Raw genomic sequence first — 22858 nt, forward strand, 5'->3', positions numbered from 1 at the left:
TTCGGCACCGCTGGTGTGAAAGCGGGCGGGCTCGGAAGGCCCGAAAACCACAGGCTGAAACATGAGGCCAGTGGAAGGCCGCGGAAAGTCGGCTCCGGAGCGGCTTGGCTCCTGCAGAACGCCGAGGGGCGTGGCGTCTCATCGAGAAACGCGTTACCTTGCGGGGCGAGCCCATGAGAGGCGGGGGCGGGGCCTGCGCGAGGCGGCCCGCAGGGATAGGGCGCTGGCGGTTGTCCCGGCCCGGTTACGGCTCTGCGCACGCGCGTCGGGCCGGACCAAAGGGCGCAGCGGATCCTAGTGAAAGCGCCACCGCCAGCTCCGGGCCCAGCCCCCCCCCCGCGCCGCGCGCCCGGGTCATGTGACACGAAGGGCGCCGAATGCCTCGAGGCAGCGCCATTTCCCGAACGTGAAGGCCAAAGTGCCCCGAGGGCGGGAGACGCCTTCTGATGCGATCTGACCTCGACCCGCGCAGCCCGCGGTGCGGGGTCGAGCTCAGGCGCTCGCAGTGCGCGGGGGTCTGGCTTTAGGAGAGGGGCACGCACGCTACCTTGGGGGCGTGGCCTGCGCCTTCTGGGTGACCTACACGCGGGGTGGGTGGGCTCACCACTGGGGCTGAGATTCGGGTCCAGGTGTGACAGAGGCGGGGCTTCCCGCCAACCACTGAGAAGCAGGTAAGTGTGTAAAGCTATCTGGAGGCTGTTCAGGCCGCACTCGACCTGTGGTGGGCTAGTTTCAGTGGCGGCGGTGATGTAAGGGAGGGGGAGGGGCTGGCGCCGCAGGAGGTGTGGCCCGGCCCGAGGGGCGTGGCCTGGCTCTCGAGGGGGCGTGGCCTCGTGAGGCGTAAGGGGCTTGGCTGCGCGGAAAGTGGGACGAAGGGGCGTGGCCCGGCATCCGTGCGGGAGGGGGTTACCTTCTTCCGGAAGAGAGATCTACGTCCAGCTGCTCGCTGGCGCTGTCCTTTCTCTTTCAGGTGCCGCCTCATGGAGACCCTTGCGGCCGCCGCCCCTGCCCGGAGCTTCTTCCCCTCCTTCCTGCTCTTGGCCTGCGGGACGCTGGTGGCCGCCCTGCTGGGCGCCGCGCACTGGCTGGGGCTCTTCTATCAGTTGGTGCACAAGGTGCGGGGGCACAGATCAGCGGCGGGCTGGGGGCAGCCAAAGAAAGAACGAGCTCCCGGCCCTCCCTCTAACTCACATATTTTGCAGGCGGAGCAAGTGAGGCCCGACTCCTTAATGTAGGGGACTCGGTCGGGAAATTCTATCCACCTCCCTGTCCTCTGTTTGCCAGGCTGCAGGCAAGGCCCTCCTGGACTTTGCCTCTAGAAAGAGATAACTGCAAGTTGCTGCCCCGGCGCTCATCGCCCTTCCCCCTTCTTCCCCAGCGGCCGGGAGCCCTTTTCACAGAGCACTGCTCCCTAAATGTGGTGTGGTCACAGTGGGCTGAAGGCAGGCCCTGGAGGGGGCCTGTGATAGTTGTCATGTACCTCTCAACACCTCCCTGAGTAGTTGCTTTTGTTTCTCTCTTCTTTTCCCGAGAGAGCTTGGAGGTAACTTGCCATAGGTGATGGTTTTTGGAAAGAGTTGACAGACCTCATTCTGCACTGCTTGGCTCCTCCCTCAGGAATCTATCTACCCCTGCCCCCCAACTCCCTCCTCAGTTCCTCTTGTCTTCACCAGGAGCAATGGGAGCAAGGCTACTACTAATCTTGAGGATTTGTGGAGGTTTAAGGCAGAGGCCTCTAGTGTGCAGGGCTGTGAGAAGGCCGGGTCTGGGAAGCCTCAGCATGATCTGTGCCAGCAGGCTGCTCTCGTGCCAGGTGCTTGGTAGCTGGCCTGCCTGCCTAGTGAGTGGGAGGAAGTCTAGCAGGCTAGAATCCACAGTCAGGGTGCCAGGCCCTGGAGGGGAGGCAGTTCTGGTATCCTGCCAGATGGCCCCTGGTCAAACTACTTAGGGTTCTCTGGATCCACTTTCCCTCTCCTCTCCCTGATTGCCCCACCGCCCCTGAGACAGGCAGTGTAACAAGGGGGTGCTTGAGAGCATTGGTTCTAAGCGACTTGGACTATTGCTTGGGCAAGTCTTGGTCTTCCTAGCTGCAAAACGATATAATCTCCAGAGAATCTGATGGGATGACATGTCCTGCTCTGGGCCTGGCCTATAGTATGATAGATGCCTAACCAAGATCAAAGTTCCTCTTACTGACTCTGTCCTGTCCTCCTTCCTTGGGGGAGCAAGATTGTCCTCTCCCTACCTGCCCTGGTGCTTGATAATCTTGCTCTTCCCTGTGGGTGCAGGTGGACAAGGCAAGCATCCAGCATGGTGGGGAGAATGTGGCAGCTGTCCTAAGGGCCCATGGTGTGCGGTTTCTCTTCACACTGGTCGGTGGGCACATTTCCCCACTGTTGGTGGCCTGTGAGAAGATAGGCATCCGTGTGGTGGACACCCGCCATGAAGTCACAGCCGTCTTTGCCGCTGATGCTGTGGCCCGCCTGACCGGTGAGGGCAGAGCAGAGAGGGCTGAGGGCTGGGGAGAATGGGATAGGAGGTGTTTGAGGGGCAGAATTTTTTCAGATGTGGCCAGGAGGGTGGGCACGGCTGTGATGGATTCTGTGTTTTAGGGACGGTGGGCGTAGCAGCAGTGACAGCAGGCCCTGGTCTCACCAACACAGTGACTGCAGTGAAGAATGCCCAGATAGCTCAGTCCCCGGTCCTGCTTCTGGGTGGGGCCGCCAGCACGCTGCTGCAGGTGCCCTGTCCTTGGGTGGGTGGCGGGGGTCCCTGGGAGCCTCAGAGAGCTCAATGTGTTAACTCCCTGGACTCCTCTGTTTCCACCAGAACCGGGGTGCACTCCAGGCCATTGATCAGATGTCCCTGTTTAGACCACTGTGCAAGTTTTGTGCTTCTGTGCGGAGGGTGCGGGACATTGTGCCCACTCTGAGGCTTGCAATGGCTGCTGCCCAGTCAGGCACCCCAGGTAGGTGAGGGGTGCTGGGCAGTGGTCAGGCCCTATGGCCTGGGCCTAGAGAGGCATGGCCGGCTCAGTAGCCTCCCTGCCCCTCTTCAGGCCCAGTGTTTGTGGAGCTGCCCATCGATGTGCTGTACCCCTACTTCATGGTCCAGAAGGAGATGGTGCCAACCAAGCCGCCCAAGGGCCTCATGGGTCGAGTGGTCTCTTGGTGAGTAGCCCCACTCCCATCATGCCCTTTTTTGTAACTTCCTGCCAGTATCTATCCCTCCTTTGAGTCCTTCATCAGCTTGCATATCAATTGAGTTGGGGGAGGGCAGCCAAGGGAAGAGCATTCTATATAGAAGGACTAGCATATGCAAAGGTCCTGAGGCAGGAACAAACTTGGTGGATTGGGAAAGCAAGGTAGCCTATGTGGCAGCAGCAGGTGAGCAAAGGGGCAGGGGCTGAGCCCAGAGCAGTGAGCAGGGGCTATTGGGAGGACCTGGGTTTTTTAAAAATTCAAGATCCATTGAGAAGCATTGCAGGGCCTTAACAGAGGCGTGCGATGCCCTGATTCAGGGCGTTCTGTTTAACTGCTGCTGGAGAATGGACTGTAGGGTTGAGTGGAAGCTGGGAAGCCAGGAGGAGGTGTGGTGGGCCTTGGCATGAGAGGCACTGGTGGTTGGATCCAGGTGGTGGCTGTGGGATGCAGAGACGTGGGTGGATCACATGGGGACGCTTGGACCTCAGGCCAGGGTAGGGGACAAGGTTTTCCTGGAAGAGCTACAAGCTTGAGGAAGTCTTTCAGTTGAGAGGATAGAAAGAGTTTCCAGGCAGAGGTATGTGAAAGGGGTGTTTTTGGTCACCACGGAGATGGGCCTGGTTGAAACAGCACAGGACAATCGATTTTCCTTCTCCTTCCTCTCTGTCCCTGCTCTTTGCCTGTGCTTGCCCTTCCACCTTCTGTTCCCCTTCCACCAGTGTGTGCTGCTCTAGGTACCAGGACAGGTGTGAACAAGACAGTCAGGCCCCTGCCTGCTTGAAAGACAGTGTCTTCAGGGAGTAGTGGTTTTTTTCACATGTCTCTTGGAACAATCCATCCTGTGTTAAAATGGCAGGTATTATGTGCATTTCATAGATGGGTAACTGGGACCCAGGGGGGCCAAATGACGGGCATGAAGTCCTCCAGCTTGTTAATGCTGAGGATTCAGCCTGGAGGGGCCCTCAGTGCTTTATCCACAGAGCTCTGTGCTGTCTGTAATGAAGGAAATAAAAGTCCAAAGAGACGGGTCTAAATCCCAGGACTGCCACTAGCTAGGTTAGGTGTGTTAACCTTGAGCCCGTGGTGAGCCTACTGCCACCCCTGCCATGGTTTAATTGATATACAGCTAACATAGGGTGCTGTGCACGCTTATGTAGACCGCGTCATGATTTAACTTTTCTTGACTTCAGCTTTCTTATCTAAAAATGGAGGAGCATTGCCTGTTTTCCCCTCTAGACTAAGATTCCGTGAAGAATAAAAGAAGGTCATTTTGATAACGTAAAATGCGGAAGTGAATGATTAACTTACTATCTTAAATAAGAATAGGGTTGGAGTCCAGTATCCCTGTCAAGTGTGAGTCAGGGTGTCTCCCATCCTTTCTCCAGCATGTGCTTAGGGAACCACAATTACAGAGGGGGACTCAGGTCCTGAACACACAAGAAATGGCTGGTGACCGTGTCAGGCAGGCTGAGTTTTTAAGCAGTTTTAATTCTGTGGCCATGACGGCAGTCTCTTTTATGACCCCTCCCTTCTCTTCTTTCTTGGGCTGCCCCTATCCAGCCTCCGGCACTTCCTCTGCCTTTTCTTTTTACGTTGGTTCCTTCCGTGTTCTCTTCTCATTCTCTACAGTCTTGGTTCCTCTTTAAAAGAGAAACAGAAGCTTCAGGCTCTGGCTGCCTTCTGCCACCACTCATGTGTCTTGTTTTGGGCTGAGTTGGGTGTTCCTTGAGGGCTGAGCTGGGCAGGATGTATCTCTGTGTCTCCAGGTCCTGCACAGGCCTATGTGGAAAGTCAGGGCCCTAGGCCTGATGGGTAAGGAGACGGAAGGAGGTGTGTCAGAAGCCAGAGAAAGCGGCTTGAGTACTGGGGATGTTAGTAGCCTCACTGATTGTGTGTTTTGCACAGTGCTTTATATTCTGAATGGATAGATAGTGAACCTTGGGAGATTCCCTTTTCCATTTTACAGAGGAGGAACCTCAGGAAGGTTAAGTTACTTGTCCAGTCACACAGCTAGGAAGCGGTGGAGTTGCGTGTGGCTGTCCCTGTAGCGGTGGCCCCGATCCTGGCATCCATGCCTGTGTCACTTGTTCCTGAGGGTCTGTGTCAGGTTGGGTGGTCACCAGAAGCTTCTGAGGGAAACAGGCTGCTGGAGACTTGGTCACTGAGGTGTGTTTCTCCTGGGGTGTTGCTTGTCCACTCCAGTGCCACCTTCTTCTCTCCTAGACCCGGCCTCCTCCAGCTCTTGGAGCCCTGGTCATTGATCTTGGTAACCGCCTCTTCCTCTCACCTTTGCAGGTACTTAGAGAATCACCTGGCCAACCTCTTTGCAGGAGCCTGGGAGCCTCAGCCTGAGGGGCCTTTGCCTCTGGACATTCCCCAGGCATCCCCCCAGCAGGTGAATCGCTTCCCTTTCCTGGCTGAGGACCCCCACCTGGCAGAATGGCCTCTCTGAGTCAGTTTTGGGGCCATGATCTTGGGAGCTGATGGTGACTCACACGGTTGGCTCTTTGAGCCCCATCTCTCATCCCAGGTTCAGCGCTGTATGGAAATCTTGAGCCGAGCCAAAAGGCCCCTTATTGTGCTGGGGAGCCAGGCTCTGCTGCCCCCGACACCTGCTGACAGACTTCGGTGAGAAGCCTCAGCTGTGACCTTACTCTCCTATACCTGGTCCCTGCTTCCCTGATGCCTTGTGGGGTGGGGGCACTCCTTGACTACACTCTCCTCTGTTCTGCCTGGATTCCTAGGGCTGCTGTGGAGACTCTTGGCATCCCTTGCTTCTTGGGAGGGATGGCACGAGGACTGCTGGGCCGCAACCACCCCCTCCACATCCGCCAGAACCGGAGCGCCGCCCTGAAGAAAGCAGATGTTGTGCTCCTGGCAGGTGGGCCTCAGCCTCTTTCCTCCCTCCAGGCACCATTCTGTGACCCTGCCCCTCCTAGTCAGGTACTTACTGGCACCCTACCCTCATAATCACCCATCCTTTATCTTGGGCCCCTTCCAAGGGTTTGGACAGCCATGTACTTGACATTCAGCTAAACTCTTGCAAAGTTGCAGTTGTGTTGTGGGACTCAGCCTCGCACTAAGGAAAATGCAGAGGTAGTGGGCACCTGTAGTATTTGTGTTCAGCATTTGCATTTGTATATGTTATATAGGATTTATATAGCATATACACATATGGAATACACGTTCTCATGTAAGGTATTTGGAATCCTGCCTAACATACCATAGTTGTATCTGTTGTTTGCTGTTGTGTAATAACCATTCCTAAACTGAGTGAGTTAAAAAATAAACTCATTATTTCTCAACGTCCAACTAGATAGAGGTTAGGTAGCAGTTCTGGTTTGGATGGGACTCATTCATGAGTCTATAGTGGGAGAGGCAAGCAGGCATCTGGGCTGATCTGGGCAAGGTTGGCGCATATACTTGGCCTGGGCTGACTGCAGGCGGGGTTGACATGGCCTCCGCAGGGATAATTGAATTCTTTCACTCTTCCTTACCTCTTCCTTCAGCTTTCTCATCATCCAGCAGGCCAGCCTGGGCTTGTTTACTTCATGGAGGGTGAGAAACATGCAGAGATGGGAGAGCACGGTTTTTTAAGAGAGACCGTGGAAGCCACAATTCTTGAAGCCTGGTCTCAGGGACGCCTGCCTTCTTCTGTCACACTCTGTTGGCCGGAGCATGTTCCGGAGGCCAGCCCAGATTTGAGGGGTGGGGAGCTGTGAAGTCAGTGCATGTGGTACTAGTATGGGGAGAAAGGAAGAAGAGGGACCCTTGTGCATTTAGTCTGCTGGGGTGGATTAAGTAAGGTAGTGGGACACTGGCCCTCCAGCCATTGAGACTATGTTCCCCACTCTAGGAGCCGTGTGTGATTTCCGCCTGTCTTACGGTCGTGTCCTTAGCCGCAGCAGCAAGATCATCATTGTCAATCGTAACCGGAAAGAGATGTTGCTTAACTCAGACATGTTCTGGAAGCCCCAGGAAGCCGTCCAGGGTGAGCTCCCAGTATCCCCCCAACACATATATGTTCTTCCCGGTCCTTCTCCTGACCTCTGCTGCAGCTGGCTTGTGCCGGGTGCTGGTGAGCAAGGCTGGGACCCTGCCCTGCTGGGCACCCAGTCAGCAGAGACGTACATTTGGCTCTCAGACTGATGGGTGCATCTGGATGAACAAATGGTGGGGTGTGCATAAGGGGGAAGGCCTGGGAGTGTGCATGTGATCGTGCTCCTGGCCGCAAACCCTCCCATGCTGCCAGCTGCCTAGAGGACAGAGAGCTGCCTCTGTTGTCTCGGCAGACTATCCCTATTCAGTCTGCTCCCATGGCTTCTTTGTGCTCTGCTTTGCCTGTTGCTCCAAGCACATTGACTATGCTACGTGGACCTCTTGTGTCAAGCAGAGAAGTGGCACTGCTGCATTTGTGCCTGGGAAGGCCCACTGTAGCAGCTGGTAGGCAGAGGCCAGGGGCCCATTCAACCGGGCCGGAGCAGAAAGGACAAGGCCTGGAGTGGGGATGGACGGGCATGACAAACTCTGCTTCTCTGAGCGTCCATGGGATCACTTCCAAGACGGAGATGTAAAGTGCATCACTGGCCCATTTCTCGGTCACTTTACAAGCACTCTGCATGCCTGGATTGGAGAGACATGCTTGGCTGATGGAGGTGTTTGGAGGGATGTGTTTTAGAGGCAGGATTGCCAGCACCGTGTGATCTAGGATGTGAGGAGGAGATAGGCGACAAGGCTGCTCATTTTTAACCTATTTTGTGTTTCCTAAATCCTCCTTTCTATGGCCTTGCTCTCTGCCTTACCTTGGCTGCCCTAACCTGGTTCTGGCAGACTCTGGAAACTGCCCTAGGAACATCCCTGGCCTGCCTCCTTGTCTCCTGCTGGGATGTTGCCATTGGATTCCTGCTGTCGCTGGGCCTCTGGTGCTGGAAGGGCAGGAGGCCACTTCCCTGCAGCTGTATCCTCTTCCTTCTATAGGAGACGTGGGCTCCTTTGTGGTGAAGCTGGTGGAAGGCCTCAAGGGCCAGACGTGGGCCTCAGACTGGGCAGAGGAGCTTCGGGAAGCTGACCGGCAGAAGGAGCAGGCCTTTCGGTGGGGGCCAGGTGGAGCAGACATGGGGCCAGGGGTGCAACTGAGGGCTCCTGGCAGGCTCCACTGCCGGGCGCACTGACACACATCGCTCCGTGGCAGGGAGAAGGCGTTGACACCAGTAGCCCAGCACCTGAACCCAGTGCGGGTACTGCAGCTGGTGGAGGAAACTCTGCCTGACAACTCGATTCTGGTGGTCGATGGTGGGGACTTCGTGGGCACTGCCGCCCACCTGGTGCAGTCTCGTGGCCCCCTGCGCTGGCTTGACCCTGGTAAGGAGACGCCTCTGCCTGGGATAGCTTGCATTGTCGGGGCCCCATTAATCCCACCTACTCTTGGTTTCCCTAGGGGCCTTTGGGACTCTGGGGGTTGGTGCAGGATTTGCACTCGGGGCCAAACTGTGCCGGCCGGATGCTGAGGTGAGTGAGGGTGCTGGAGGCAGGGGGCAGTGAGCTGTTTTCTGGGCAGTGAGCACTCAACCAGCCTTGTTCCCTGCTCAGGTGTGGTGCCTGTTTGGAGATGGAGCCTTTGGCTATAGCCTCATTGAATTTGACACTTTCGTCAGGCACAAGGTGACCGGGCTGCCCCAAGGGAAGCTCAGAGCTTGGGGTTCTGGAGAGGTCATCAGGAGTGGGTAGGGCTGGGGGGGGGCGGGGGACTGCTTCTGTCTGGCAAAGGTCCTGTCCCTGTCTTTGTCCTCTGGCTGGCCAAGCCTTAATACTGAAGGCTGTGGTCTGGCCTCATCCTCTCCCTGCAGATCCCAGTGATTGCCTTGATAGGGAATGATGCTGGCTGGACACAGATTTCTCGGGAGCAAGTGCCCTGTTTGGGCAGCAATGTGGCCTGTGGCCTGGCTTACACTGGTGAGAGGCCTGGGTGGAGTGGAGGGGTGGGGGGGATGCTGTTTCATGTGTTCCTCTCCTGGACTGAATGCATGGTGGCCTGGGTCCCTGCCACCATCTGACTTGACTTCCCCTTTTAGATTATCACAAGGCAGCCATGGGACTTGGGGCACAGGGCTTGCTGCTCTCACGGGAGAAAGAAGATCAGGTGGTTGAGGTGCTTCGTGATGCTCAACAGCAGTGCCGAGATGGCCACCCAGTTGTGGTCAACATCCTCATTGGGAGGACAGACTTCCGAGATGGCTCCATCGCTGTGTAGGGCCTCCTGGGTCAGTACCCTTGGCTTCCCCATCCTTGGACTGTGCCTGGCTGGGTTAGAGTCCTTGCCTGCCTTCGACCTGGCCTATCAGGTCCAGTGACTCTAGAACCCTCCCTGAAGATGGGGTGGAGATGGAGGGGTCAGAGCTCAGTGAGGCTCACTGGAAAGCTCCTGGACCTCTTTCTCTGGGGGCACAACTGCCCTCTCTCCCTTCTTCTCATCCACACTGAATAAACCATCTCTGGTCCATGTGTTCATGGGGGCCCGAACACTCCAGAACTTGTGCATATTGATTTATTGTCCACAAAAATGGAAGTGAGGGAAAGGGGGGAGACAGGAGGGGACCCTACTCTCCCACTGGAACTCTGGGGCCCCATGAGGCTCCATTCCTGCGGATTTCAGGGTGTCTGGCCACTGCAAACTCTTTCCCCCTCAGAGGCCCCTGAAAGAGCCCCATATGCCTGCTCCAGACGTGTCCATGCACACTAGTCCTCACACACAGACACACACGCATGGAGGCAATAAATATGTTCCGTACCAAAGTGCCCCTAGCCTGACATTTCAGGTGGGGCCCCTCCAAAAGGGAGGTCTTGTAAGTGCTGTTTTCTCAGGGATGTGGAGGAAGAACTGGGTAGGGGAAGGGCCAGACTCTGCTATCTCCATTTCCTGGTTTGAGGCAATCATGGGGTTTTCCCTGGAAGAGAGGGTGGGGAAACCAGCTATTTTTCTAAAGGCCCTGGGCTGCTCTTATCCAGCGGGAGCCTGGGGTAGGGGCTTTCCCCCACCCTGCCCCAAATTGCACCCTATGATAGTCCTTGGACCCTCCAGGGGAGGGAGAAGCAGAGTGCGGTGCTTAAAGCTAATACTGATTTGGTTGGCAGCAGCAAGAGGACTGGGGGGGGGTGGGGGACACTGGTGGGGCGGGAAGGAAGGGGACGGTGTCTCACCATCCCGGGGTGATGCTCACAGTAACTGGTGTTTCCCTGGCAAAAGGGTGGGGGGCGAGAGAGGCCAGCCCAGCAAGCGGGAGAAGTGCTTTTTGGCAGCAAGGGGAGAGGCCCTTGGTTACTTAGAAAAGATGCCCCCAAAAGCTGGTCCCGAAGTCCCCAGTCCCCAGCCTTCGCAACCAGTGTCCCAGCACTGAGCACTGGAAACGAGGAATGATTCTCAGCAACCGGCTGGCTGGACACTAGGCAACTCCCCAGCAACCGGGACCGCGGCCCGGGCGACCGGTCCGGTCCCCTCCGTCGCTGGGGCACCCGGCCCGTGTGACCGGGGTCCCACTCCTCCCCGCCCGGCTCAGAGGCACACGTTGATCTGCTTGGAGAGCTCTCGCTCCAGGTCCAGGATGAGGGCGTCGAAGTCTTTGAGGTTCAGGTGCGGGTTGAAGGGCGCCTCGAAGTCGTCGTCGAAGTCCGCGGCGCCCGCCGGCTCGCCCGCCTCCTCGTCCTCGTCCTCGCTGTAGCCGCCCGTCACGTGGTCGTAGTCCGGCCCGGACAGAAAGTCCCGCCCGCACGGCAGGAAGTCGCGTCCGCAGACGCTCCAGTCGCCCGCATAGCGGTTACTTGGGGGGCTCTCGGGGCCGCCACGGCCGCGGGGCCGCGCCACCACTTCGGGGCCGGCGAGCGGCAGGTGCAGCGGGGGCTGCCGCTTGGGCCGCAGGTACGGCGCGAGGCCTGGAGGCTCCGGGGGCCTGCGGGGATCTGCGGGGGAAGAGCGGGGCTCGTGATTGGCTGCCTCGCTAACCGGGCCCCGGATTGGCCCGGCGACCTGCCATCGGATCGGGGGACGGGGTTTCACTGGCCGAGCCGACCTCTGATGGGCGGGCCCAGAGGCCGGGCGTCCGACCGCGTCAAGCAAGGATTGGCTTAGGCTGCCGGGTACCGGATTACTCGGGCGAGGGGGCGTGGCCCGCCTAGTCCGAGGCTCCGATTGGTCGGCCGAGAAAGCATCCGGCGGCAGCCTGGCCTGGATTGGCGGCGCGGGCCGGGGGCGGGCTCACCTGGCCAGGCCTGCAGCAGGTAGTGCAGCACCTCGATGTGGCGCTTGAAGTCCACTGCGTTGCTGAGGCCCGGGCCAGAGCTGCGGATGCGGGGCCTGGAGGGTGCCTGGCGCGCCGGCAGCAGCACGGGCCCGAAGCACACGGCCAGGTTCTGCGGGGTCATGCGGTTGTGGGCGTGGAAGGAGGAGACCAGGCGCAGGTGGTCCAGGAGGAGCGTCAGCGTGGCCTGAGAGAAGACGGTTGGGAATCATGAGGCGAGTGAAGCCGGTCCCCTGTCACACCCGAGTGGAGACCAAGGCGGCCCAGAGTGGGGAAACGACAGAGCTAGGGCTTCGGGATTATGGAGGGAAGACTGACGACAAAAGTAATTTGGCTTTGGTCTGGGAGAGCTTGGATTTGGATGGACCCACTCCTCTGTGTATTAGGCAGGGCTAGCATTAATCCCGTTTTACAGATGAGGGTACTGAGGCACAGAGGGTCAGTCAGGACTTCTCCAGGATCTCACAGCCAGGAACCTTCCTTGTGGTAGGTGGACAGACCTGTATTCAGAGCCTGCATTTTTGTGATATCCTGGCTGTGCATGCTTGGGGGACTCACTTAACTGCTCTGAGCCTCAGTTTCCGTAGCTATGAGGTGGGGATACTAATAGCACCCACTTTCTAGGGTTGTGACAGTGCCACACGTTCATGCACACTGTGAGCGCAGGTGTGGGTGCAGCACTCTCCTGGTATCAGCCCACTCTTGAGTCCTGCCCTCTCCCACCAGCACAACTTACCCTCTCCACATCCGGCAGGCAGTTGAGGAGCTCACGGGTGCCCTCAGTGCTAGAGGGGGCCCTGCTTGGGGGTCCTTGGGCCATGGCCTCCAGCACCACCTGATAGAGGGGCTGGGTGATGAGTGGGGTGGGCAACTCCCGAAGATAATCCTTGAGGATGCCTGTGGACACAGGGCCCACTCTGGTCAGGGCAACCCTGGCTTCTGAGCCTGGAGGGGTCAGCTGGGGCTGGGAGGGGGAAGAGGAGGACAGGCACAGGAAAGTGAAAACAAGGCCAGACAGGAAGGGGGCGGTCACAGAGGGACCACAGGGACTCCCTTGAGGTGAAGGTTGAATAGGGAGACAGTAGGGGCAGAAGGGGCATGCTGACCAGTGATGACATTGATATCGGGATACAGGTCCTCAGAGAGGCAGACAGCTGCACTGTCCCGCTCAAAGGCATCCCGGAGCTCTTTCTTCACAGCTGCTGAGCCACACAGACGGTACAGCCCCACCACCTGGAGGTGGGGACAGAGAGAGATCTTGCCAGTGCTACAAACTGATCAGGGCTGGGTGGGGTGAGGGGTGGAGGTCTGGGTCAGGGTGGCAGTGGGCTGAGGGGTAGGGGCTGACTGTAGCTTTACCAGCTGCCTTCCTGCTCCTCTGACACCTGTATGGGGCCCCCACCTGGCTGCCTGAACAACCTGGCCCTGTAAACCCTCTGCTTGGATCATTCATCCTGGCACCACCCTCATTTGACTCAAGAAATGACTCCTCTTAGCTCACTTGTCACCTCCTCTGGGAAGCCTTTCCTGACTACTCCAACCAGCTTTAAACTCTCCCAGCTTCTTCACTATTGTCCCAGCCACAGTGAATTATTGGAATCATGTCTTTTCTCCCAGCTGACTCTGAGCTCCAGAAGGTCTGGGACCAGGTAGTACTAAACAGATGGATGACCTATGGGTTCTGGGTTGGGTGCTATGGTCTAGGGGAGCTTCCAGCTTGTCTAAGCTGGGATTGGATTTAGGAGTGTGCCAGGCAGGATGTATGTGTGGGGAAGGTCTGGGCTCTGTGTGCCGAGTATCCTGGGGTATAGGTCTGAGGGCCAGCTGGGGTGGGGCAGGGGGCTCACCCGAAGCCCTCGGCGCTCAATCTGCCCAACGCACTTCTGGATGATGAGGGGCACCTGGCCGGGGGGCTGTTCCCGTTCCACCAGCAGCGGCAAGGGCAGCCCAAAGACTCGGGGCTCATCTGTGCCTGGGGCTTCCTGCTGCTCTGACAGCGTCAGCTTGGCATACAACAGCCCCTGGGGCTCCAGACGCACGGCCAGTTGCTGGGCCTGGCACCCTGAAGATACAAGGGTATCTGTGGAGTCTGCCCCCACAGGCTTCTATGCCCTGGTCTCCTACTCCAAATCACACCTCCACCTGGAAACTCTGGGGGAAAGGGGGAGCTGAATCCTGTGCCAACCGCCCCTCCCTTGCAGCCATGTATCCTACCTCGGAAGACTGTGGGTAGGAGCACAGTGCCCTGGGCGCAGGGCCGGTGCCTCCGCACACCCGGGTCCCACGCCAGCACCAGTGCCCGCAGCAGCCGGGCCGCCTCGAGTTCTAGGTGGAAGGTGTGGTCCAGCCGCAGGAAGTCTGGTCCCCCCCGCAGTGGCCCTGTTCGGGCCCGGGCCACCCCATCCACCTGCAGTAGGCAGCAGAGGTCTCTTGGGGTGGCCCCAGGTGCCGGCCGCAGACCCCCCAGCCCATACAAGTGTAGGCTGAGGCGGCCCCAGAGTGCGGCGGGGGGTGCTCGGGCTGTTGGGCCCACCTCATAGGGCCGGAAGGCAGTGGGCGACGGGGGCCCTGCTGGGCGCTCTGGTGAGTCACCATCACTGAGGTAACCGGCCCGAGGGCCCCGCGTGGCCCCAGCCCCTGCTGCCCGTCCGGGGGTCCCCACACTGCTGTCCAGGTGGTAACGGCTGATGACGGAGCCCTCGGGGGCGACCCTCTCACGCTCTCTGCCAGCCCTGGTGCCCCGCAGGCTCAGCCGGCGCCTAAGGTCGGGCAGCTTCTTCATCTTCATGGACAGACGCCTGGCTGGGCCGGGGGACTTCGTGCGGGAGGTTTTGGTGGGGGGGCTGGCAGGGGCTGCACCTGAGGGAACAGCAGATCTCAGGGTTCAGAAGCCTGGGCTTGGGGTGGGGGTGAAGCTGGTGGGCATCTTGGGGGGCTGGAGGTATGTGGCTAATGCTCACCTTGGGAGGCCGGGCCCTCTGGCTCAGCTGAGCCTGGTTGTGGTCCTGGGGGCTCAGGTGCCAGGGGTCTGGAGTCTTCCTCAGGGATAGGGTTATACCAAATCTCACCCGCAGGCTCCCCGCTTCCAGGTGCCCTGGGCCCCAAAGCAGCCTCTTCTGGTGGCTTGGCCCCACCCAGCACCCATCGGCGGCTGCTGGGCTCCAGGCTCTGCAGGTAGGCCCCCCGAGCTGGGCTCCGAGATGTCTCAGGGCTCGGGGGCACCTCTGCTCCAGCCTGGGACCCTTCAGGGGCCTGGGGCTCTGGCTCTGGAGGACTGGGCTCCGGGCGCTGGGCTGGGCGGCCTGGCAGAGAGCAAGGAGAGTGAGACGCAGCTACCCCCTGCTACCCCCAGGGCAGCCCCAGCCCTCAGCTCATTCCCTGCAGGGGCCAGGGCTGGGGTGCACACAGTGCTGGCACTCACTCCACATGTTTGTTTGGAATAGGCGGGCACAGGCCAGCAATCTCATTGGTTGCAAGCTTAGAGCCAGCCCCCTCTTAGTCGCTGGGGTCCCAAACAGTGTCCCTCTGCCCTTCTTCAGCTTCGGGGGTCCAGTGGGGTTTCTCCAGACCTGGGCCATGCATTCTCAGCTCTACCTCCCAACTCTGGGTGGAGCCCGGCCCCTGTCCCTTCCTCCTGGCGGCTTTGGGCAAGTTGCTTTCCTTCTTTGAGCCTCAGTGCCCTCCCGTTAAATGGGGGGAGGAGGATTCAATGCCCCCCTCCAGGGAGGCATCAGAGAGCTCATTGTGGGGATGGCTTCCTAGGGATCCAGGTTATGGTCGAGCTCAAAGCCTGCAGTGAACCCTGGCTTGCTCCTTTCGGAAGACAGGAGCAGGCACGACAGCTAGGGCTGCGTCCTCCCTTGGCTACATCACTAACCCCAAACCACCTCCTACCCCCCCCCACCCCCACCCCCCTGCCTGTCTTCCAGACTCTGCCTCCATCCTGGAGTGGGCCCGGTCTCTCAGCCCAGTCCAGATCCCCACAGTCAACGCCTTGGGGCCTCCCCTTTGCTCCATCCTCCAGTCTCTGACATCCTGGGCTGTTTCCTGTCTGTGTGCGTGGGCACCCCAGTCCCTTCTCTCTGCTCGAGGAACCTTGGGAATCTTTGGGAAGGGCTTGGTGGTGGTGGTGGTGGGGGGGGGGCGGTCAGAGCGTGGAGTCGGCAGGCCTCCCTCCCTTAACTCCTTCCTTTCTGGGACTTTCTGACCCACGCTGCTCCCAGTTCCTTAAGGTCTCCTCTTGCTTGCTGGTGGACTCCCTCCTCTGGTCAACTCTTATTTCCAACGCCCTGGGCTCTGTCTCGGGGGTCCCTATTAGTAGTATAGTCCAAAGAGCTGTTTAAGTCACTTAATTGGCTTTGGGCACTGCTCCGTGCCTCAGTTTCCCTGCCCGTATTAAAGGGACAGTTTCCTAAGGTTGCCTAAGGTGGGCGCAGCTGCAGTCACTGGTTAATAGGTGGAAGGGGGCTGGGGGGTGACCACTGTGACTGATGCACCGCCTCTCTCCCTCCGCTGCAGGAGTTCGCTGCCCATCTGCCATCCCGGGTCTCCAAGGGCGCGGGGTGTCCCCCAGCCTGGGCCCGTTTACCAGCTTCCCAAGTGCTCCTCCCCTCCGCCCTCCAGGCGCTCGGTCTCGGCCCCATTTCCTGTAAGGGGCGAGGCCCCCTCCCGGGCCTCGCCAGGAGCCCGCAGCGCTGGCATCCCGGGCCAGGCGCACATAACGGTCCGCGCCCCCTCTGCCCCGCGCCCAGCCCCTTCCTGCCAGGACCCCTGCCCGCTCTCGGCCCCCCGCCCGGGGCCGCAGGGGACTCCGCGGGGCTCCCCCTCGCCCCCCAGCCGTCCCGCGTTGGGGCTCCGGGACCCCCTCCCGGGCGGGGCGGGGCTCGGCGCCCCCTCCTCGGCCGCCTCCCCGGCTCACCGCGCTCCTTCGCGTCCGACTTTTTCCGGGGAAGTTTCTCCCGGCCCCGCAGGCGGGAGAAGGTTTTCCTGAGCAGCGGCTCGGCCATGCTGGGGCCCGGGCCGGGCCGAGTGCGCGCCCCGGGCTCCGGCCGCACCGCCCCCCGCCCTCCCCGCCCCGCCCGGGCCTCCCCGCCCGCCCCCCGCTCCGCGCCAGCAGGAAGCGCATTCCGGGAATGCTTGGCCCAAACTTTTTTTTTTTTTTTTTTTCCCCTTCCCGCGGCCTGAGCGAGCGATGCTGGGAGATGTAGTCGCCCGGGCCGCGTGGGGAGGGGATGGGGGCGCTAGGCTGCCTTCCTCGCTCCACCTGTGCGTATCCTGGCACGGTCCTGGGCCCTCGTCTAACGTCTTACCCACCCTCTTTACTGAAGGAACACAGCAAGTTCTCTAGGATTTACCTTTAAAGCGCATCCTGCACGTATTCCTCCCCCCCCCCCCCCCCCCCCGCCCTCCTTTCCCCGTCTACTGGTCCAGCCTGGTGCAAGACCTGGCATCACTCCTTTCCATGATACCTCCTCTTCTTGAGTTTCCTGGTTGCCACTCAGCTGCCTCCTCATGTTCCCATCCCTCAATTCCAGTTACTACCGATGTTTAACAGACGTTTTCCAAAACAGTGGTGTAAGAGCCATTTTTTGATACCCACAGATGCTGTGGGTAAGGAATTTGGGCAGGGCACAGCTGACATTGATTGTTCATTCTCCTTGGTTAGAAAGTCTTTGAGGTTTAGGGGTATCTCAACAAATGGGGGGCTGGAATCATCTGCAGACATGTTCACTCATATGGCTTGTAAGTGATCACAGCTGAGGGCTGGGACCTCTTTATAGGCTGTGGACTAGGGCAGCTACATGGGCCTTGCTCCCTGGCATGGGCTTCCTCCCAGCAGGTCAGTAGTCAGGGATACCAGGCTTCATACATGGCCACCCAGGACTTGGAAAGTCAATAAGACTGAAGATGCATTATTTTTTTCTGACCCAACCTTGGGATTCATGTTGTGTTACTTCTGGCACCCTGATTCAAGAGGAGGGGGCATAGACCCCCCCCCCCTTCTCAGTGGGTGATGTGTCAACGTGATCTTGTGAAGAGGATGTGGGATGTGGCCCATCTGGGAAACTTTAACCTGCATCACTCTGTACATTCCATTCTCCAGAGTGGACTTAAAAAGCTGAAGCCAGATTACTGCACACTCCTGCTGTACAGTCTTTCCATGACTGCTCACCCCACCTACAATAAAATCTAGATTCCTGGTAAGACTTCTAGCCTCATCTCTTTTCTTGTCTCCATTGCTCACCATGACCTCTACTCTGATCCTCCTTACATCAAACTGTACCTGTCCCAGGCCCTTTCCACATGTAGTCCCCTCTGTCTGGGAAGCCCAGGTTCTTCTGAATTTGCCTCTTTCTCATCCTTTAGTTACAAAAGCACACCCTAGGGAGGCTCTCCTTGAGTACACAACACTGTCCACTCATTATTATCTCATTGTGTTTCATTTCTTTGAACACTGTCACAGCTTGAACTTAAGAGCTCCAGCGCTTTGTTCTAGTTTATCTGCATCCTTGTCTAAGTGGGACTCCACCAGAAGCTTGTCCGTCTTGCTCACTGCTGAGTGTTTAGGTAGGAGATCAGGTATCAGGGGCCAGAAGCCTGGATGGAAGGGGGTGGCTAAGAGTATTGCAGAGGAGGTTGTGTGTTTGTTTATCATGTGTCTCAAAGTGGATCTCTAGGTTTATCCTACTTGGAGTTCATTGAACTTCTTGGATGTGCAAATTCATTTCTTTCATCAACTCTGGTTGGTTTTTTTTTTTTTGGCCATTATTTCCTCAACTATTTCCTTATCCCTTTCTCTTCTCTCCTGGGATTCCCATTATGCATATGTTAATATGCTTGTTAGCATCCACGGATCTCTCAGGTTCTGTTCACTTATCTTGGATATGTGTTTGGGGGGAGTCAGGCTGGAGAGTGATACATCCTTGATGTCTTTGAGGGAGCGGCTGACGATGAGGAAGAGGTCAGGGTCAAGACAGCACCTCTTCGCAAGTCCCAGGGAAGAGGGGAAAGGAGGAGGGCTCCATCAGGGTATCCCAGCATCTCAGAGAAGCTGGAGGCTGATATGGGGATGAGAGCATCCCTGGCCCCACCCACATCACATCAAATGATTACAAACCACTCACACACCTCATCCATATTTATTTATTTATTTATTTTTGGTAAACACCTTTGACAGTGTTTCTGTACTTCTCCTGTTGCATTTATTTGGCTACATGGAGCTTATTTAATTCACAGTTGGCTATGATTCTTTCTCAGCAACCTGAAGTTCTTGGTGTTAATAAAATGGTTATGAATATTGAATTTCACATTTTGTACAGTCTGTACAATTATTCATCTGGATTTTGATAGTTGCTGTTTGGATTTAGGAGCCTCTCTCTCTCTCTCTCTCTCTCTCTCCCTGTGTGTGTGTGTGTGTGTGTGTGTATTCTCTTTCCCCCAGATGTTCTCACTGGCTGTAGGCCTGATGTGCTGTATTTATGTGCCTGATAGATAAATCCAGTCCCCAGCAAAATGGGGATTTTTTTTTTTTAAGAAGAAATTCAGACAGAGGGGGCTGGTGAGGTTTGAGCAGAGCTCTGAACCTCTGTGGCAGACAGTGGGGGTTGGTGCTCATATACCCTAACTCCCTCAACCCTCACGTGGGATGACTGAAGATGTATATGTTTCGCACTGATGCCCACAGGTTCCCATGGGACTGAGCTCCAGCTGTCTACACTGGAAACTTGAATACCAGTATGCTCTTTACTGACTTCCTTCCTTTCGGTTTCTCACTTCTCCACCCGCCCCCATTCCAGCATTTCTTGGATCACCTCCCAAATAAACTACCTGCACTTGAATCCTTGCCTCAGAGTCAGCTTTTGGGGGACCCCAAATGCAGACATTTTTTCTAGGATTCAGTTTCCTTGTCCATCCAGAAGGAAGAATAACTCCCCCTGTTACCAAGGCTGTTGGGAGTGGGGATAATGGAGGCAGGGCATGTGTCTGTGGGCTAAGCCTCTTTTCTGCCATCTCCTTGGGATCCTTAGTTCCTGGGAATAGAAGATGGAGAAGATCATGGGGAGCAGGCTCCCAGTCCTCCCTCCCACTTTTGTCATTGCCAGTTATCCCTGTGCCCGAGGCTCACCTGCATCAGGCTCTTCCCAGAGGGTGAAGAGGCACTTGCCTGTCTGGGAGTCTATCCTCAGAGGAGCCAGGGAAGAGGTGGTTGCCCCGAGATGTCCACCAGGGCAGCATCAAGCAGCTAGAGGGAGAGAGGTTGCCAAGCAGCTTCCAGAGGTGGGATATGGCATCACCTGACAGGCAGTTAGTGGGGCAGCATATCTTGGCCAGAGTCTCCGAGTGGCCCTTAGCAAAGCCCATCAGGAAAGCTGTGGGGTTGAAGCTGAGGTGCAGCAAAACCGCCAGGCCCCCTGCAGTGCCCTCCTTCCATTAGCTGCAGGTCTGCGGGGCCTTCCTGCTGACCGGGCCCCTGTACATGCCCCAGGACACCTTCAGCAACTGGCCACCAGCAGCCATGCCAAGAACTGCCATGGTGTCCAGCTTGCAGGACCTCTGATTTTCCCAGAGGAAGGGGAGGCATCCTGGAGAGGGGTGACAAACAGGTCGGCTGGGGCAAGTGGCCAGGGGTGGGCAGGGCCAGGCAGAGACCCCATTTCATTCCTTAGTTCATCCCTCCTCTCTCCCAGATCTCTGGACTCTACTGCACATTCCACAGAAAGGTCTGGCTCCTGACTGGCACCTGGGAGGTAGCCCATAAGCCCTTAGACTGTCCTACTTGATAAGAATCTCTCTGTATACCTGGGGGCCATGCTAACAATGTGATTTATAGTGGGGGGCTTTGGGCCACACTGTGTCAACTTAACCTGGAGGGTACAGAGATTGAGTAGCCAAGGTTAGCCACATGGGCGGTCAGCTATGTCTATGTGGCTGTTGTGGGCTGAATTGTGTCTATACCAAATTCATATACTGAAGCCCTAACCCTCCACCTACCCCCCAGTTCCTCAGGATATGGCTGTATCTGGAGATAGGGCCTTTAAATAGTGATTAAATCAAGGGAAGTCTTTAGGGTGGGCCCTAATCCCGTATGACTGGTGTCCTCATGGGAAGAGGACATTTGGACACAGGATGTGTGTGGACATAAGGGAGATCATATGACAGTACAGAAGATGGCCATTGACCAGCCAGGGAGAGAAGCCCCAGAAAGAACCAATCTTGCCGATGCCTTGATCTCAGACTTCTGGTCTCTAGAGCTGTGAGAAAATAAATTTGTCTTGTTTAAGCCACACCATCTGTGATGTTTTATTATGGAGGCATATACTCCCTGGTTGGCAGTAGACCCTGTGTGTGGTCTAATGTCATTGCTGGGCAAATTAAGTGCTGTCTACATGGATCTGCAGGAAGGGGACAACTGGTCCCCTGGTGGCTGCTCCCTTCTGCCCATGTGCCTTTTACCTTTGCTGATTTTAATCTGTATCCTTTCCCTGTAATGAACTGTGAATATATCCATTTTGCTGAGTTCTGTTGACTCCTTCTAGTGAATCACTGAACCTGAGGGTGGTCTTGGGGACCTCCCACAGCACAAGTTCACAGAGATAGGAGTGACTCCCCAGATCCCTAGCAAATGTACATTTGGGAGTAGGAGCTTCCCCTCTAGGACCTCAGGCTGAAGCCTTACTGCATCCTTCCTCATGCCTTGTTGGATGTGGCTTTCTTTTCTACCAGCTGATCCACCTTTTGCCCCCCAGAGCCCTACATGGGGCTGCAATGTGGCCTTGGGCGAGTCATCTGGGAGACCATCCAGCAGGATGGGGTCAGGTTTTCGGGTCACACTCCCCTGGATTGGAATCCGCACTGTGCCCTGATCTAGCATATAGCCTTGGGACGTCATTTTCCTTTTCTGAATCTCAGTGTCTGTCTCCAAAATTGCTTTGAATCACCCTATAAAATCCTATGTACATCGAAGGAAGTGGTATTGTGCTTTAATGGTGGCCAGGGTGACTCTGCTGTACTCTTCAGATCGGGATAAATGGGCTCAAGCCCCTTCCAACATCCTTGCTGAGGTTTTGGAGAATTACTAGATGATTATTTTCTCATGGTCTCCTGTTATTGCTGAATTAAATATTCTAACGCTGAGCTTGCTCTTCCTGGTCTCTAGGATGAGAGGAAGGCTTCTCTCCTTGATTTCACCAAGGTTCCTGGGTGTATGTCAGGCTTTACGGAAGCTCGGGAGGCAGGAGAGTTTACATCGTGTACACAACAACCTTATTTTGACTGTTAGCTGTCTCTGTTGTTACCCAGCCTACTCCTAGAGTCTTGCCATTCATTGCCTCCCCATTCATTCATTTGTTCATTCATTCATTTGTTCATTCATCTGTTAAGTCAACAAATATATTTTAAGTGGCTGCTGTATGGAGTTGGGCAAGATAAGCAAGAAAACAATCTCTCAGCTCACAGTTAAGTGGGTGAAATAGACATTCATCAGAGAATCACACAAATGAATATAAAATCACTGATGTGATGAGTTGAATGAGGAATAGTGAATGTATAGCTACCTGATATAACTGAGGTAGGGAGGGGGTGAGAGGCTTCTGTGAGGAAGTGGGGTTTGCCTTGAAATCTCAAAGCTGAGGAGGCATTAGCAGATGCAAAGGTCCTGTGGCACCATCCATCCCTTCATTTTTTTGGTGCTGGGTTTTGGCCAATTTCACTTCTCACTCTTTGGTCCCTGTTGGTCTCTCTGCTTCTTGTTACTTCCATCCATGTGTACCAGGGTTTGCTAACCACAGAGCCTGTGGGCCAAATCTGGCTCTTGAGCTATGAACTATTTTTAAAAATTTTAAATGGTTGGAAATGAATTAGAAGAAAACATTTCATAAGCTACTTTTGATAATTTTGATAATTAAAACTTTAAACCTAAGGTCCGGTTTTTAAATGGTTGGAAATGAATCAAAAGGAAACATGTCATAAGTTACTTTTGATAATTTTGATAATTAAAACTTTAAATCTAATGTCCGTGAAGGGAGTCTTGGTAACCATAGGATTACTGTGTCCAGTAATATGTGATGTTAGACAGCTCACATTGGATGGCAGATTTTAGACAGGATTTTCTGTTTCTCAAATTAATTAATCTTTTTCCTAATTGATCCTGGAGCTCAGGAAGATGATACAGAAGGTGAAAACTTTCTCCTCATTTCCTCTTGATGGGTAACAGTTGAAATATTTTGGTAGTTGAAATATTTGGGAATCCGCATTGCCAGGTAGCTAAATTGGAAGAGGTAAGTATGTGGGAGTGTTTCTGGGGTGGGTGGAGAAAAGGAGTGAATATATGCCAGTCACTGAAACTCAAACAGCCAGATCCATTTT

General features: G+C 56.2%; 2 protein-coding genes across 3 annotated transcripts; one reads left to right on the forward strand and one right to left on the reverse strand.

Annotated features, from left to right (window-relative positions):
• The first annotated feature begins 274 nt into the window (after nt 1-274).
• ILVBL (ilvB acetolactate synthase like) lies at nt 275-9732 on the forward strand. 2 transcript variants are annotated; one of them, XM_072786943.1, is made up of 17 exons: nt 275-671; nt 971-1115; nt 2289-2490; nt 2613-2740; nt 2830-2968; nt 3059-3170; nt 5499-5598; nt 5734-5831; nt 5948-6146; nt 6713-6761; nt 7060-7194; nt 8181-8295; nt 8395-8564; nt 8641-8711; nt 8793-8864; nt 9050-9155; nt 9275-9732. In XM_072786943.1, exons 2-17 carry the CDS (start codon nt 981-983, stop codon nt 9451-9453), a joined length of 2010 nt encoding a protein of 669 aa, XP_072643044.1. In that variant the 5' UTR covers nt 275-671; nt 971-980; the 3' UTR covers nt 9454-9732. The 2 variants fall into 2 exon arrangements, with proteins under 2 accessions (XP_072643044.1, XP_072643045.1); XM_072786944.1 differs by lacking the exon at nt 6713-6761 and having other exon boundaries at nt 278-671; nt 5948-6084.
• Nucleotide 9733: 1 nt separating this feature from the next.
• On the reverse strand, nt 9734-16558 carry SYDE1 (synapse defective Rho GTPase homolog 1). The gene is made up of 8 exons (XM_072786942.1): nt 16413-16558; nt 14455-14796; nt 13709-14353; nt 13342-13556; nt 12601-12727; nt 12231-12391; nt 11456-11681; nt 9734-11156 (listed from the first exon to the last, which is right to left on the reverse strand). Exons 1-8 carry the CDS (start codon nt 16498-16500, stop codon nt 10753-10755), a joined length of 2208 nt encoding a protein of 735 aa, XP_072643043.1. The 5' UTR covers nt 16501-16558; the 3' UTR covers nt 9734-10752.
• Nucleotides 16559-22858: the final 6300 nt, after the last annotated feature.

The sequence above is a fragment of the Canis lupus genome, chromosome 19 (assembly GCF_048164855.1).
Source record: "Canis lupus baileyi chromosome 19, mCanLup2.hap1, whole genome shotgun sequence".
NCBI lineage: Eukaryota > Metazoa > Chordata > Mammalia > Carnivora > Canidae > Canis > Canis lupus.

Coding starts and splice junctions, on each gene's coding strand:
- SYDE1 (XM_072786942.1), bottom strand. CDS start 16,500: ATGGCCGAGCCGCTGCTCAGGAAAACCTTCTCCCGCCTGCGGGGCCGG. Junction 14,354..14,454: donor AGAGGGCCCGGCCTCCCAAG/GTGAGCATTAGC, acceptor CTGTTCCCTCAG/GTGCAGCCCCTGCCAGCCCC. Junction 12,728..13,341: donor TTGAGCGCCGAGGGCTTCGG/GTGAGCCCCCTG, acceptor CCCCACCTCCAG/GTGGTGGGGCTGTACCGTCT.
- ILVBL (XM_072786943.1), top strand. CDS start 981: ATGGAGACCCTTGCGGCCGCCGCCCCTGCCCGGAGCTTCTTCCCCTCC. Junction 8,565..8,640: donor CCTGCGCTGGCTTGACCCTG/GTAAGGAGACGC, acceptor TGGTTTCCCTAG/GGGCCTTTGGGACTCTGGGG. Junction 8,712..8,792: donor TGTGCCGGCCGGATGCTGAG/GTGAGTGAGGGT, acceptor TTCCCTGCTCAG/GTGTGGTGCCTGTTTGGAGA.